Source organism: Mesoplodon bidens (genome assembly GCF_964165515.1).
Source record: "Mesoplodon bidens genome assembly, chromosome: 3".
Taxonomy (NCBI): Eukaryota; Metazoa; Chordata; class Mammalia; order Artiodactyla; family Ziphiidae; genus Mesoplodon; species Mesoplodon bidens.
Genome location: NC_138178.1, coordinates 134,949,756 through 134,962,541, shown reverse-complemented (window position 1 = coordinate 134,962,541; position 12,786 = coordinate 134,949,756). Strand labels below are relative to the sequence as shown.

Sequence of the window (12,786 nt, the reverse complement as noted above, 5' to 3'; positions counted from 1 at the left end):
AGTCAATGACAGGACCCTTGTTTGAATAATAGAGGCTGGTCTATCCATTATCTTCCAAGTCATCTTACACTCAGTCACACAGAAACTCACCTGACACTTTGCTTCTCTCTCACCTACTTTCCAAAGACCTTTTCCCAATTAATCTTTATCAGCTTGGCTTTTCAAGTTGTTATCTGAGACCCCCACCCCTTGTCCTCCATTTGCTTAGTCAGTTGCTTTACTCAGCAGCTGTATTTCTTCTTTGCTCTTTTTGCTTTGAAGTCTCTAAGTGGAAACCCAAGGCACTGTCTGCCCAGCTCTACCCATACTTTCCTGGGAGCTGCAGCCTGTTGCAGTGTTCTCTGGTGACAGAAATTGGACCAGGAATCAGTAAAAGACACAAGTTCTTTCTTCAAGACTTTTTGACTATGGGCAGCTAGATTTCTCCCAGGAGGCTAAAGCTATGAGATTGGAAACTTGGGGGCTTTGAACAGCCAGGTTTTCTGCAGAGGAAGACAGGTGACAGCCAAGTGAGGAGAAATGAATCTGGCATCCAGCTGTTCAGCTACACCATGCCCTGGGTTCCAGCTGTTCCTGAGGATTAAGAACATCCCTGGCCATCCTACCCTTTGATTGCTAAACTCATAAAAACTCCCCATTTTTGCTAAACCAGTTCAGTTTGGATTTCTATTTCATGAAGTCAAACATTGTGATTGATAAAATAGTACAACTGGTCATTTCTGTTTACCTGGTCATTATTAATAATAACAGTATACATTTCTTGAGTATGTTCTATGGATCATTTAATCCATACAACACTCCTCAGATGTGGGTAGAACAGGAGAGAAAACTGGGGCTGAGCAAGATTACATGGCCATCTTCTGTCTCAGTGTTGTGCAACTATACATGGCTGAGCCAGACTCCTACCAGGTATCCCCAGATTTAAACAACCTGTGTTCTTAACCACTATGTTCTCTCTGAATCTCAATTATACCAAAGTTCCTTTTCAAGTAACAGCAAGGATAGAAGGATGGGATTTTCAGTGCTCTTTTGTACTCAGAATTCAGCATCTTACCATTAAGTTTCATAGCATACACTTTCCAACTCGAGTATTTGCTCTACAGTTTTCTCTGACTCAGCATAAAATTTTGCCTGGCAAAGTCCTGCTCATCTTTCAAAGCCCCATAGAACCTTTCCTACTCCAGGCTGAATAGACCACTCACTCCCTTTCTTCCTGCTCTCCTGTTCACATTATAGTCAACGGGTTACATGTCTGACTCCAATACTATGTCAAGAGTTCCATGAAGTCATGGACCATGTATTCATCATTTGTCTAACTCCTGTTCCTTACACAATACCTGCCTTAGAATAGGTGCTTAATAACTACTTGTTGAGTTAAATTGATTTGGGAAGCATGCAGAGCCTAACCAGTGCAGATGAAGAAACCATATTCTTATGCCTGGACAATTATGAAAAATGGCACAAGGTGGCCCAAACACAATGGCTCAGGTGAGCAGATGTCTTTACAAGGGGCCGGGGACCATCTAGTGTGACTAATGGGAGACTTCCAATCCTTCACTTCTAATGCAGTTTATCCTCAATACCTGTCAAAGTCTGAACACTGTTCACTAACTGAATTTGCAATACCCAGGCACTCACTGTGGCATATAAAATACAATATAAATATGATTTATTTATGATCCTTGACTGTATCCCAGGTGACATTCTGAATATTTATTTTTGTCGGGGCTGGATTTATATTAATTGATAGTACAAGACCATATAGAATGGGCCATCTTCATTTCCAGGACCTGAGATGACTGTTTCATGGACTAAGCTCTGAACTTGCCTCTGGGCCTGGCTCTGAGTTTAAATTTGCCTTTTTAGGACAAAGGTTTAAATGCCTCCAGTGGCTCAGCTATTCTCGGGTCTCTTCCATGAATCAGCAAGTGGGAGGCAGCTGGCAGCTGGCAATGAGATTTGAGCTATATTGCATAAGGACCAGGAGGTAGAGAAGCCAGGACATAACACTGCAGTGAAAATGATGAAGAAAGAGAAATCACTAGTTTGGCTTACAAATTCAACACTTGCTAGCTACATGTGATTTACCAACTTTTTAGTAACTATGGCCAATATTTTATCTCAACCCCATCTCAACTTGGTACTCAACCCATTTTTGGACTTCCTCCTTTCCACCTATAACTGCTGAGTAACCACAAAATGAAACCTGATACTCACCTAAGAAAACACATGAAGGCACACCTCATGTAAACATAAATTATAAAAGATACCTGAAAGATAAATTAAAAATTACTCTTGGAGTATCTGAGTGTCACCCCTCTTGAAGAACATGAATAAATGAGAGTTCCCTGAATTTTAGACAGCCTCTTTTAATTGAATTTAACATATTCAATTAGAAACATAACTGTGAGGCACAAGATGGCAGAGTAGGAAGACCTTGAGCTCTTCTCTCCTCACAGGCACATCAAAATCACAGTTATTAACAGATCAGCCATCAATGAAAAAAAACAGGACGTACCAGAAAAATATTCTGCAACTAAAAATATAAAGAAAGAACAACAATGAGACAGCAGGAGGGGCGGAGTAGCAATATAGACAAATCCCATACCGCCAGGTGGGCAATCCACGAACAGGAGAATAATTACAACTGCAGAGGTTCTCTCAAAGGAGTGAGAGGTCTGAGCCCCACTTCAGGCTCCCCAGCCCAGGGGTCCTGTACTGGGAAGACAAACCCCCAGAGCATTTGGCTTTGAAGGCCACAGGGCTTATTTTGGGAGTCCCAGAGGGCTGGGGGAAATAGAGACTTTATTCTTAAGGGGCTCACACAAAGTCTCACATGCTCTGGAACCCAGGGTAGAAGCAGTAATTTGGTAGGAGCTTGGGTCAGACCTACCTTCTGAGCTCTAGAGAGTCTCCTGGAGAGGCAGGAGATAACTCCAATTCACCCTGGGGACATAGACTCCCAGCAGTCATTTTGGGGAGCTCCTTCTACCACATGGTAACACCATTCTGGAATCTTCCTTCTAGATTATTACCACAGAACCCAGTCCCACTGCAGCCCAACAGTCTGCAGGCACCAGTACTGAGATGCCTCAGGGCAAACAGTTAACTGGACACTGACACAGCTCCACCTACCAGCAGACAAGCTGCCTTAAGACCCCCTGGGTCCACAGCCACCTCTGGACATGGCCCTCCTCACCAGAGGGCCCAGAATCTGTCCCCACACACCAGTGCACATGCAATAGACCCAAGACCTCAAGGGCCTTCAGCCAGAGAGCATGTGGGGCCCAGGCCCCACCCACCAGTGAGCCTGTCCTAGCCTCAGACCCAGCTGTACCCACCAGCAGGCAGACACCAGCCACAGAAAAAAACAGCAACATCCCAGTCTATGGACTAGGCCTGCCCTGGAACTGGCTGAGCCTGGTCCCTGCCCACTAGGAGGCCAACACAAGCTTCAAGATACCAGCCCCTGCAGCCAACCTTGTCAGGAACCAGCCCAACTACCAGAGATCTGACACCTGCTCTGGGACCCCTAGACCCTACAACCAGACCCCAGGACATGGCTCTGTCCACCAGTAGGCCGGCACAAGCCCCAGGACCTGGCTTCATCCACCAGTAGGTGGGCAACAGCCCCAGGTTCTCCTGGATCCTGACTCTGCCCACCAGTAATACAGCACTAGCCCTGGGACCTCCAGGGTTCTGCAGTCAGCTGCCTCATGATCAGACCCCACCAACCAGCAGCTGACAGCCTCTGCACAAGGCAGGACCTGGCAACCAACCAGACCAGGGCCAAATAAACCTACCAGACCTCTGGTGTAGTCAGCTTGCCACAACAGAAATACCCACACAGTCCTCATAGAAGGAACCCCTAGAGCATATAGCTCTGGTGACAAGAGGGGAGTGTGCTATTGGGACTCATAGGATGTTTCCTACAGAAGGCCACTTCTTCAAAGTCAGGAAATATGAACAACTTACCAGGGGGTATATAAAAATAAAAATAGCAAGTTAGGCAAAATGAGGTGACAGAGAAACATATTCCAATTGAAGGAACAAGATAAAACTCCAGAAGAAGAACTAAGTGAAGTGGAGACAGGCAATCTACCTGAGAAAGAGTTCAGGATAGTGATCGTAAAGATGATCAAAAAAATGGGAGAAGAATGGATGCACAGAGTGAGAAGTTAGAAGCTTTTTCTTTTTTTTTTTTTTTTTTTTTTTTGCAGTATGCAGGCCTCTCACTGTTGTGGCCTCTCCTGTTGCGGAGCACAGGCTCCGGACGCGCAGGCTCAATGGCCATGGCTCACGGGTCCAGCCGCTCCGCGGCATGTGGGATCTTCCCTGACCGGGGCATGAACCCACGTCCCCTGCATCGGCAGGTGGACTCTCAACCACTGCACCACCAGGGAAGCCCAGAAGTTTTTAACAAAGATTTAGAAAACATTAAAGAATAAATATAAAGAGATGAAGAATACAATAACTGAAATGAAAAAATACACTAGAAGGAATCAACAGTAGACTAAATGATACAGAGGAACAGAACAACGAGCTGGAGACAGAGAAGTGGAAATCACTTATGCTGAACAGAAAAAAGAATAAAAAGAAATGAGGACAATTTAGAGACCTCTGGGACAACATCAAGTGTCCAAAAAGGAGAAGAGACAGAGAAAGGGGTTGAGAGCATAGTTGAAGAGATAATAGCTGAAAACCTCCCTAACCTGGGAAAGGAAACAGACATTCAAATTCAGGAAGTACAGAGAGTACCATACAAGATTAACCCAAAGAGGAACACATCAAGACATATTGTAAATAAAATGGCAAAAATTGAAGATAGAGAATATTAAAAGCTTCAAGAGAAAAGCAACACTTTATGTACAAGGGGACTCATGCAAGGTTATCAGCTGACTTTTCAGCAGAAACTCTGCAAGCCAGAAGGGCACAATATTTTTAAAGTGATGAAAGTGAAAAACCTACAACCAAGAATATTCTACCCAGCAAGGTTCTCGTTCAGATTTGATGGAGAGATCAAAAGCTTCACAGACAAGTAAAAGCTAAAAGAGTTCAGCACCACCAAACCAGCTTTAAAAGAAATGTTAAAGGAATTGCTCTAAGCAAAAAAGGACACAGTGAGAAACATGAAAATCATGTGAGGAGAAAGCTCATCGGTAAAGGCAAATGCACAGTAAAGGTAGGAAATCTTCCCCTCACAAAGCCAGTAGGAAGGTTAAAAGACAAAAGTAGTAAAATCATCTATATTCACAATAAGCAATAATTGTGAGAGGAGGAGAGTAAAATGCAGGGTTGTTGGAATGCATTTGAAATTAAGAAATCAGCAACTTAAAACAATCATGCATATATATATATATATAGATAGATAGATAGATAGATAGATAGATAGATAGATTTCTATATAAAAACCTCATGGTAACCACAAACCAAAAATCTATAATAGATACATACACAAAAAAGAAGTGTTATCTTTAGATAACACTAAAGATAGTCATCAAATCACAAGAGATGAGAAAAAAGAATAAAGGAATTAAAAAAAAAGACCTACAAAGACAACCCAGAAACAATTAACAAAATGGCAATAAGAACATACATATAAATAATTACTTTAAATGTAAATGGACTAAATGCTCCAATCAAAAGATATAGAGAAAAGAAATGAGAAAAAACCGATTACATGGAGACTAAACAACATGCTACTAAAAAACCAACGGGTCAATGGGGAAATCAAAAAGAAAATTAAAAAATATCTTGAGACACAGGACAATGAAAACAAAACCATACAAAATCTATGGGATGCAGCAAAAGCAGTTCTTAGAGGGAAGTTAATAGTGATACCGGCCTTCATCAAAAAAAGAAGAAAAATCTCAAATAAACAACCTAACCTACCACCTAAAAGAATCAGAAAAACAAGAACAAACAAAATCTAAATTCAGCAAAAGAAAGGGAATAACAAAGATCTGGGAGGAAATAAATAAAATAGGGATTAAAAAAAACAATAGAAAAAAATCAATAAAACCAAGAGCTGGTTCTTTGAAAGGGTAAAGAAAATCGACAAACCTCTGGCCAGGCTCCTCAAGAAGAAAAGAGAGAGAACCAAAATAAGCAAAATAAGAAATGAAAAAGGAAAAGTCTCAACCACAGAAATACAAAAAACAATAAGAGAATACTATGAACAATTATATGCCAACAAATTTGACAACCTAGAAGAAATGGACAACCTTCTAGAAAATAGAGCCCACCAAAACTGAATCAAGAAGAAATAGATAATTTGAACAGACCAATCACTAGAAATGAAATAAAATCTGTAATAATAAAAAAAACTCCCTGCAAACAAAAGTCCAGGACCAGATGGCTTCACAGGCGAATTCTACCAAACATACAAAGAACATATATTTACCAATTCTTCTCAAACTCTTCCAAAAGTTTGAAGAGAAGGGAACATTCCCCCAAACATTCTATGAAGCCACAATCATCCTGATACCCAAAGCAGACAAAGATACCACCAAGAAAGAAAATTACAGGACAATATCTTTGATGAATATAGATGCAAAAATTCTGAACAAAATATTAGCAAACTGAATCCAAAAACACAGTGAAAAAAATCATACACCATGACCAAGTGGGATTCATCCCAAGTTCACAAGGATGGTTCAACATACACAAATCAATCAATGTAATACACCACATTAACAAAAGAAAATTTAAAAACCACATGACCATCTCAATAGATGCAGAAAAAGCACTTGAAGAACTTCAACATCGATTCATGATAAAAACCCTTACCAAAGTGGGTATACAGTGGACATATCTCAACATAATAAAAGCTATTTATGACAAACCCACAGCCAGTACAATATTCAACAGTGAAAAGCTGAAAGTCTTTGCACTAAAATCTGGAACAAGACAAGGATGCCCACTCTCACGGCTTCTGTTCAACATAGTATTGGAAGTCCTAGCCACAGCAGTCAAACAAGAAAACAAATAAAAGGTATCCAGATTGGAAGGGAAGAGGTAAAATTGTCACTACATGAAGATGACATGATACTATATATAGAAAACCCTAAGGACCCACACAAAAACTACTAGATCTGATAAATGAATTAAGCAAAGTAGCAGGATACAAGATTAACATTCAGAAATTGGTTGTATTTCTTTACACTAACAATGAAAATCAGAAATAGAATGTAAAAAAAAGAACAATTCCTTTTAAAACCACACACACTAAAAAACCTAGGAGTAAACCTGACCAAGGAGGTGAAAGACTTACATGCTGAGAACTATGAAACATTAGCAAAGGAAATTAAAGAGGATTCAAAGAAATGGAAAGATATCCCATACTCTTGGATTGGAAGAATTAATATTATTAAAATGGCAATATTACCCAAAACAATCTACAGATTTAATGCAATCCCTATCAAATCATCCATAACATTTTTCACAGAACTAGAATAATCTACAAATTTATATGGAACCATAAAAGACCCAGAATTGCCAAAGCAATCCTGAGGGGGAAAATAAAAAGCAGGAGGCATAACTCCCCCAGACTTCAGACAATACTACAAAGGTATAGTAATCAAAACAGTGTGGTATTGGTACAAAAACAGACATATAGATCAATGGAACAGAATAGAAATAAATCCACACACCTACAGTCAATTAATCTTCAACAAAGGAGGCAAGAATATAAAATGGGAAAAAGACAATCTCCAGCAAGTGGTGCTGGGAAAGTTGGACAGCCTCATGTAAATCAATGAAGTTAGAACACACCCTCACACCATGCACAAAAATAAACTCAAACTGGTTTAAAGACTTAAACATAAGACATGACACCATAAAACTCCTAGAAGAGAGCATAGGCAAAACATTCTCTGACATAAATCATACCAATGTTTTGTTAGGTTAGTCTCCCAAGGCAATAGAAATAAAAATAAACAAATGGAACATAACCAAACTTACAAGCTCTTGCACAGTAAAGGAAATCATTAAAAAAAAACCAAAAAAAGATAACCTACGGAATGGGAGAAAATATTTGCAAATGATGTGACAGATAAGGGATTAATCTCCAAAATATACAAACAGCTCACACAACTCAACAATAAAAAAACAATCCAATCGAAAAATCGGCAGAAGACTTTAATAGACATTTCTCTAAAGAAGACATACAGATGGCCAGTAGGCACATGAAAATATGCTCAACATCACTAATTATTGGAGAAATGCAAATCAAAACTACAAGGAGGTACCACCTCACACTGGTCAGAATGGCCATCATTAAAAAGTCTACAAATAACAAATGCTGGAGAGGGTGTGGATAAAAGGGAACACTTCTACACTGTTGGTGGGAATGTAAGTTGGTGCAACCACTATGGAAAACGGTAGGGAGGTTCCTCAGAAAACCAAAAATAGAACTACCATATGATCCAGCAATCCCACTCCTGGGCATATAACTGGACAAAACTATAATTCAACAAGATATATTCACCTCTGTGTTTCTAGCAGCATTATTCACAAGAGCCAAAACTTGGAGACAACTTAAATGTCCATCTACAGATGAATAGATAAAGAAGAAGTGGTACATATATACAATGGGATACTACTCAGCCATAAAAAAAGAACAAAATAATGCCATTTGCAGCAACATGGATGTGACTAGAGGTTATCACACTAAGTAAAGTAAGTCAGAAAGAGAAAGACAAATACCATATGATATCACTTATATGCAGAATCTAAAATGTGACAAAAATGAACCTATCTACAAAACAGAAACAGACTCACAGGCAGATGTCAGACTTGTGGTTGCCAAGGGGAGGGGGAGAGGGATGGACTGGGAGTTTGGAGTTGGTAGATGCAAACTATTACAGACTATTACATTTAGAATGGACAAACAACAAGTTCCTACTGTATAGCACAGGGAACTATATCCAATCTCCTGGGATAAACCATAATGGAAAAGAATATTTTTTAAAAAGAATGTATATATGTGTATAACTGAGTCACTTTGCTGTATAGCAGAGATTGGCACAAACTGTAAATCAACAATTTTTCAATTTTAAAAAGTATTAAAAAAAAAAGACATAGAGTGGCTGAAAGGATCCAAAACCAAGACCTACAAGAAACTCACTTCATATCCAAAGACATAAACAGATTGAAAGTGAGAGATGGAAAATGGTATTCCACACCAATGGAAATCAAAAGAAAGCCAGGGTAGCAATACTTTCATCAGACAAAACAATTAAAATAGAGTTAAAGTAGAGACTGTTACAAGAGACCAAAAAGGACACTACATAATGATCAAGGCATCAATCTAAGCAGATATAACAATTGTAAATATACATGCACCCAACATAGGGGCACCTAAATACATAAAAGCAAATATTAACAGACATAAATGGACAAATTAACAATAACATAATACTAATAGGGGACTTTAACACCCCACTTACATCAATGGGCAGATCATTCAGACAGAAAATCAACAAGGAAACACTAGCCTGAAGTGACACATTAGACCAGATGAAATTAACAGATACATATAGAGAGAGAACATTCATCCAAAAGCAGCAGAATACACATTCTTGTCAAGTGCACATGGAATATTCTCCAGGATAATCACATGCTAGGCCACAAAATCAAGCCTTGGTATATTTAAGAAAATTGAAACCATATCACCATCTTTTCTAACAACAACACTATGAGACTAGAATTCAACTACAAGAAATAAACTGCAAAAAACACTGACATGTAGAGGTAAACAATGTGCTAAACAACCAATGAATCACTAAAGAGATCAAATAGGAAATAAAAAAATACCTGGAGACAAATGAAACAAAAACACAATGACTCAAAATCTATGGGACTCAGCAAAAGCAGTTCTAAGAAGAAAGTTTATATAGCTATACAAGCTTACCTCAGGAAAGGAAACATTTCAAATAAACGATCTAATTTTACACCTAAAGGAGCTAGAAAGCAAAGAACAAACAAAACCCATTAGTAAAAGGAAATAACTCATAAAGATCAGAGCAGAAATAAATGAAACAGAGGCTAAAAAAATTGAAAAGATCAATGAAACTAAGAGCTATTTCTTTGAAAAGATAAACAAAATTGATAAACCTTTAGCCAGACTCATCAAGAAAAAGAGAGGGTCCAAATCAATAAAATCAGAAATGAAAAAGGAGAAGTTACAACGGACACAGCAGAAATACAAAGAATCATAGTTGCTATGAGCAACTATATGCAAATAAAACGGACAACCTAGAAGAAATTCGTAATTATGTACCATCTCCCAAGTCTAAACCAGGAAGAAATAGAAAATATAAACAGACTAATTACCAGTAATGAAATTGAATCAGTAAAAAAAAAAAAAATCTCCCGGTAAACAGAAGTCCAGCACCAGGTGGCTTCACAGATGAATTCTACCAAACATTTAGAGAATAATTAACACATTTCTTAAATTATTCAAAAAAATTTGCAGAGGCAGGAACACTTCCAAACTCATTCTGTGATGTCAGCATTACCCTGATACCAAAGCCAGAGAAAGATACAACAAAAAAAGAAAATTGCAGACCAATATCACAGATGCAAAAACGTAGATGCAAAAGTCCTCAACAAAATATTAGCAAACCAAATCCAACAATACATCAAAAGGATAATACACCATGATCAAGTGGTATTTATCCCAGGGATGCAAGGGTTTTTCAATATCTGCAAATCAATCAATGTGATACACCATATTAACAAACTGAAGGATAAAAACCATATGATCATCTCAATAGATGCAGAAGAAGCTTCCGACAAAATTCAACACCCGTTTACGATAAAAACTCTCCAGAAAGTAGGCATAGAGGGAACTTACCTCAACATAATAAAGGGCATATATGACAAACCCACAGCTAACATCATTCTTAACAGTGAAAAAGCTGAAAGCATTCCACTCTCACTACTTTTATTCAACATATTGGAAGTCCTAGCCAGAGCAGAGAGACACAACAAAGTTGGATTTTAGTGATCAATCTGATGGAAAAGTGTATAGTGGATTTAATAGGAGACCCCGTTGGCAGTCTTACCAGTTAGGAATACAACAGTCAGCCTTACGAAGAAAAGGGAGGAAACAAGCGTATCATCACTTTGCTTTCCTTGAGGTAAACTATTTGACTATGATAACAGTTCTAATTCAGAACAGATATGTCATCCCAAACACCATTTTCTAATGTTCATTTCCAGTTAATGGATTTATCTTAAAAGACCCTTTGTCTTAGGGACACAGACCTTGCCAACATAGCATTCTCTTTTTAGGACCCCCTTTTTTAAAATTAGAAATGAACTCAATGAATGTTCCATATATTTTACTGCCAAGGCATTTAAAAATCTGTTTTCCTTCAGGAAATTCTCAAACGGGTATGAACTCTTTCTTCCCAGGTACCTCCAGATCATCAGTTACTCGATGTAAACCTGGAGCCAACTGCCCCAGTTCACACAGTAGCATCAGCAGACAACTGTCCCCTCTGTCTGTCACCGAAGATTCTTCTGCTCCTATTCTTGAACTTCAGAGTCGAGGATCCTCTGGAGTGTGTGGACATAGAGCCGAGAGGCAGAACAGATCAGGTATGTGGTTAACCTCCTCTTAAATAACAGTACGTTTGGTGAGCTTTTGCCAGCAATGAAAGATCTCACCATTGGCACAGAATGTAGATGTTACATGGACTCTCAGGAGTGCATGTGGGGAAAGTTTATCAAGTGGGAGGAGAAGGAAGAACGGAAATGTGTAGATATAATCCATTAATGATGTACGGTGTACAGTGTAGCAGAGAAATAATACCAAAACCTATAACTGGAGGGTTTAACACATGGTTAAACAGTGACTTCTAATGAAGTTTATAAGGAAACTAGTTTTCTCATCTTCAAGATGTCAAAAGCCAGCATCTTTTACCTCAATCCTGGGATTTAGTAATAGCACCCTGTACCCATTCTGAGAAGAATAAAAGTACCAGTAAAATCACAGACTCTGCTCTTGTCTTTATCAGGACTGCCAGTCCTTGGAGCCCTTCTAGTTTTCCTAATTTTACACCTCCTTCACTTCAGTTGTCTCCCTGATCAGCATTTACTATTAAATCAAGAACTTTGGCATTTCCTCACATCTGCCTGACCACTTACCAACTCCTGGGTTACTTGGTTACTGGAATTGCTAGATAAATTTCCTTACTATATCCATGGATTTCCCAGCAAACTTATCATTTTAAAATGCAGCTGGGTCCATTAGGCTGCTGCCCAATACTGTTACATTTTGGTGGTGGACATCGTACTGCCTTCCCCAGAGATGCTCTCAAGCTCTGAGTCCATACTCACTTGCTCTCATCATATGACCACACTTCTACTTTCCTGAAAAGACTAAAACTATTGTGTGCTAAGAGATGCTTTCCTCTCTGCCTCAAAATGTCTCTGTTCTCTTGTTTGCTAATTTGCTAATTACCATCATTGTGGGGACCACCTTTGATTTTTGTGTTTGCTACCATTCTGATGTTGACTCCTTCTGCATCCATGATCACCTTCTCTCCATCTCTTCCACCTACATTTTCAATCTCTCCCTCTCCGTTTATTCCTTCAGCTTGGCCAGCAACATATTAAAATCTCTTGCATCCTTAAAATCAACAGTGACAACAGCAAAAACAACAAAATACTCTATTCAAAATAAGTGGGTAGTGAAAAAAACCTGAAAAAAAAACCCTCAAACTTTGAGAACACTAGCTTTAAAAAATAAACAGAAGAGAAATGGTAATTCAGGGG

General features: G+C 38.9%; 1 protein-coding gene across 1 annotated transcript in view; it reads left to right on the top strand.

Moving 5' to 3' along the window:
* The window catches only part of SLC35F4 (solute carrier family 35 member F4), a gene marked incomplete at both ends in the record, with an annotated part of 300,374 nt that overhangs the window by 261,255 nt on the left and 26,333 nt on the right, over positions 1 to 12,786 (top strand). Inside the window, one exon of the mRNA XM_081229155.1 lies at positions 11,422 to 11,607. Within this exon, the coding sequence (XP_081085281.1) occupies positions 11,422 to 11,607 (186 nt within the window). The remainder of the gene's footprint in view (positions 1 to 11,421; positions 11,608 to 12,786) is intronic.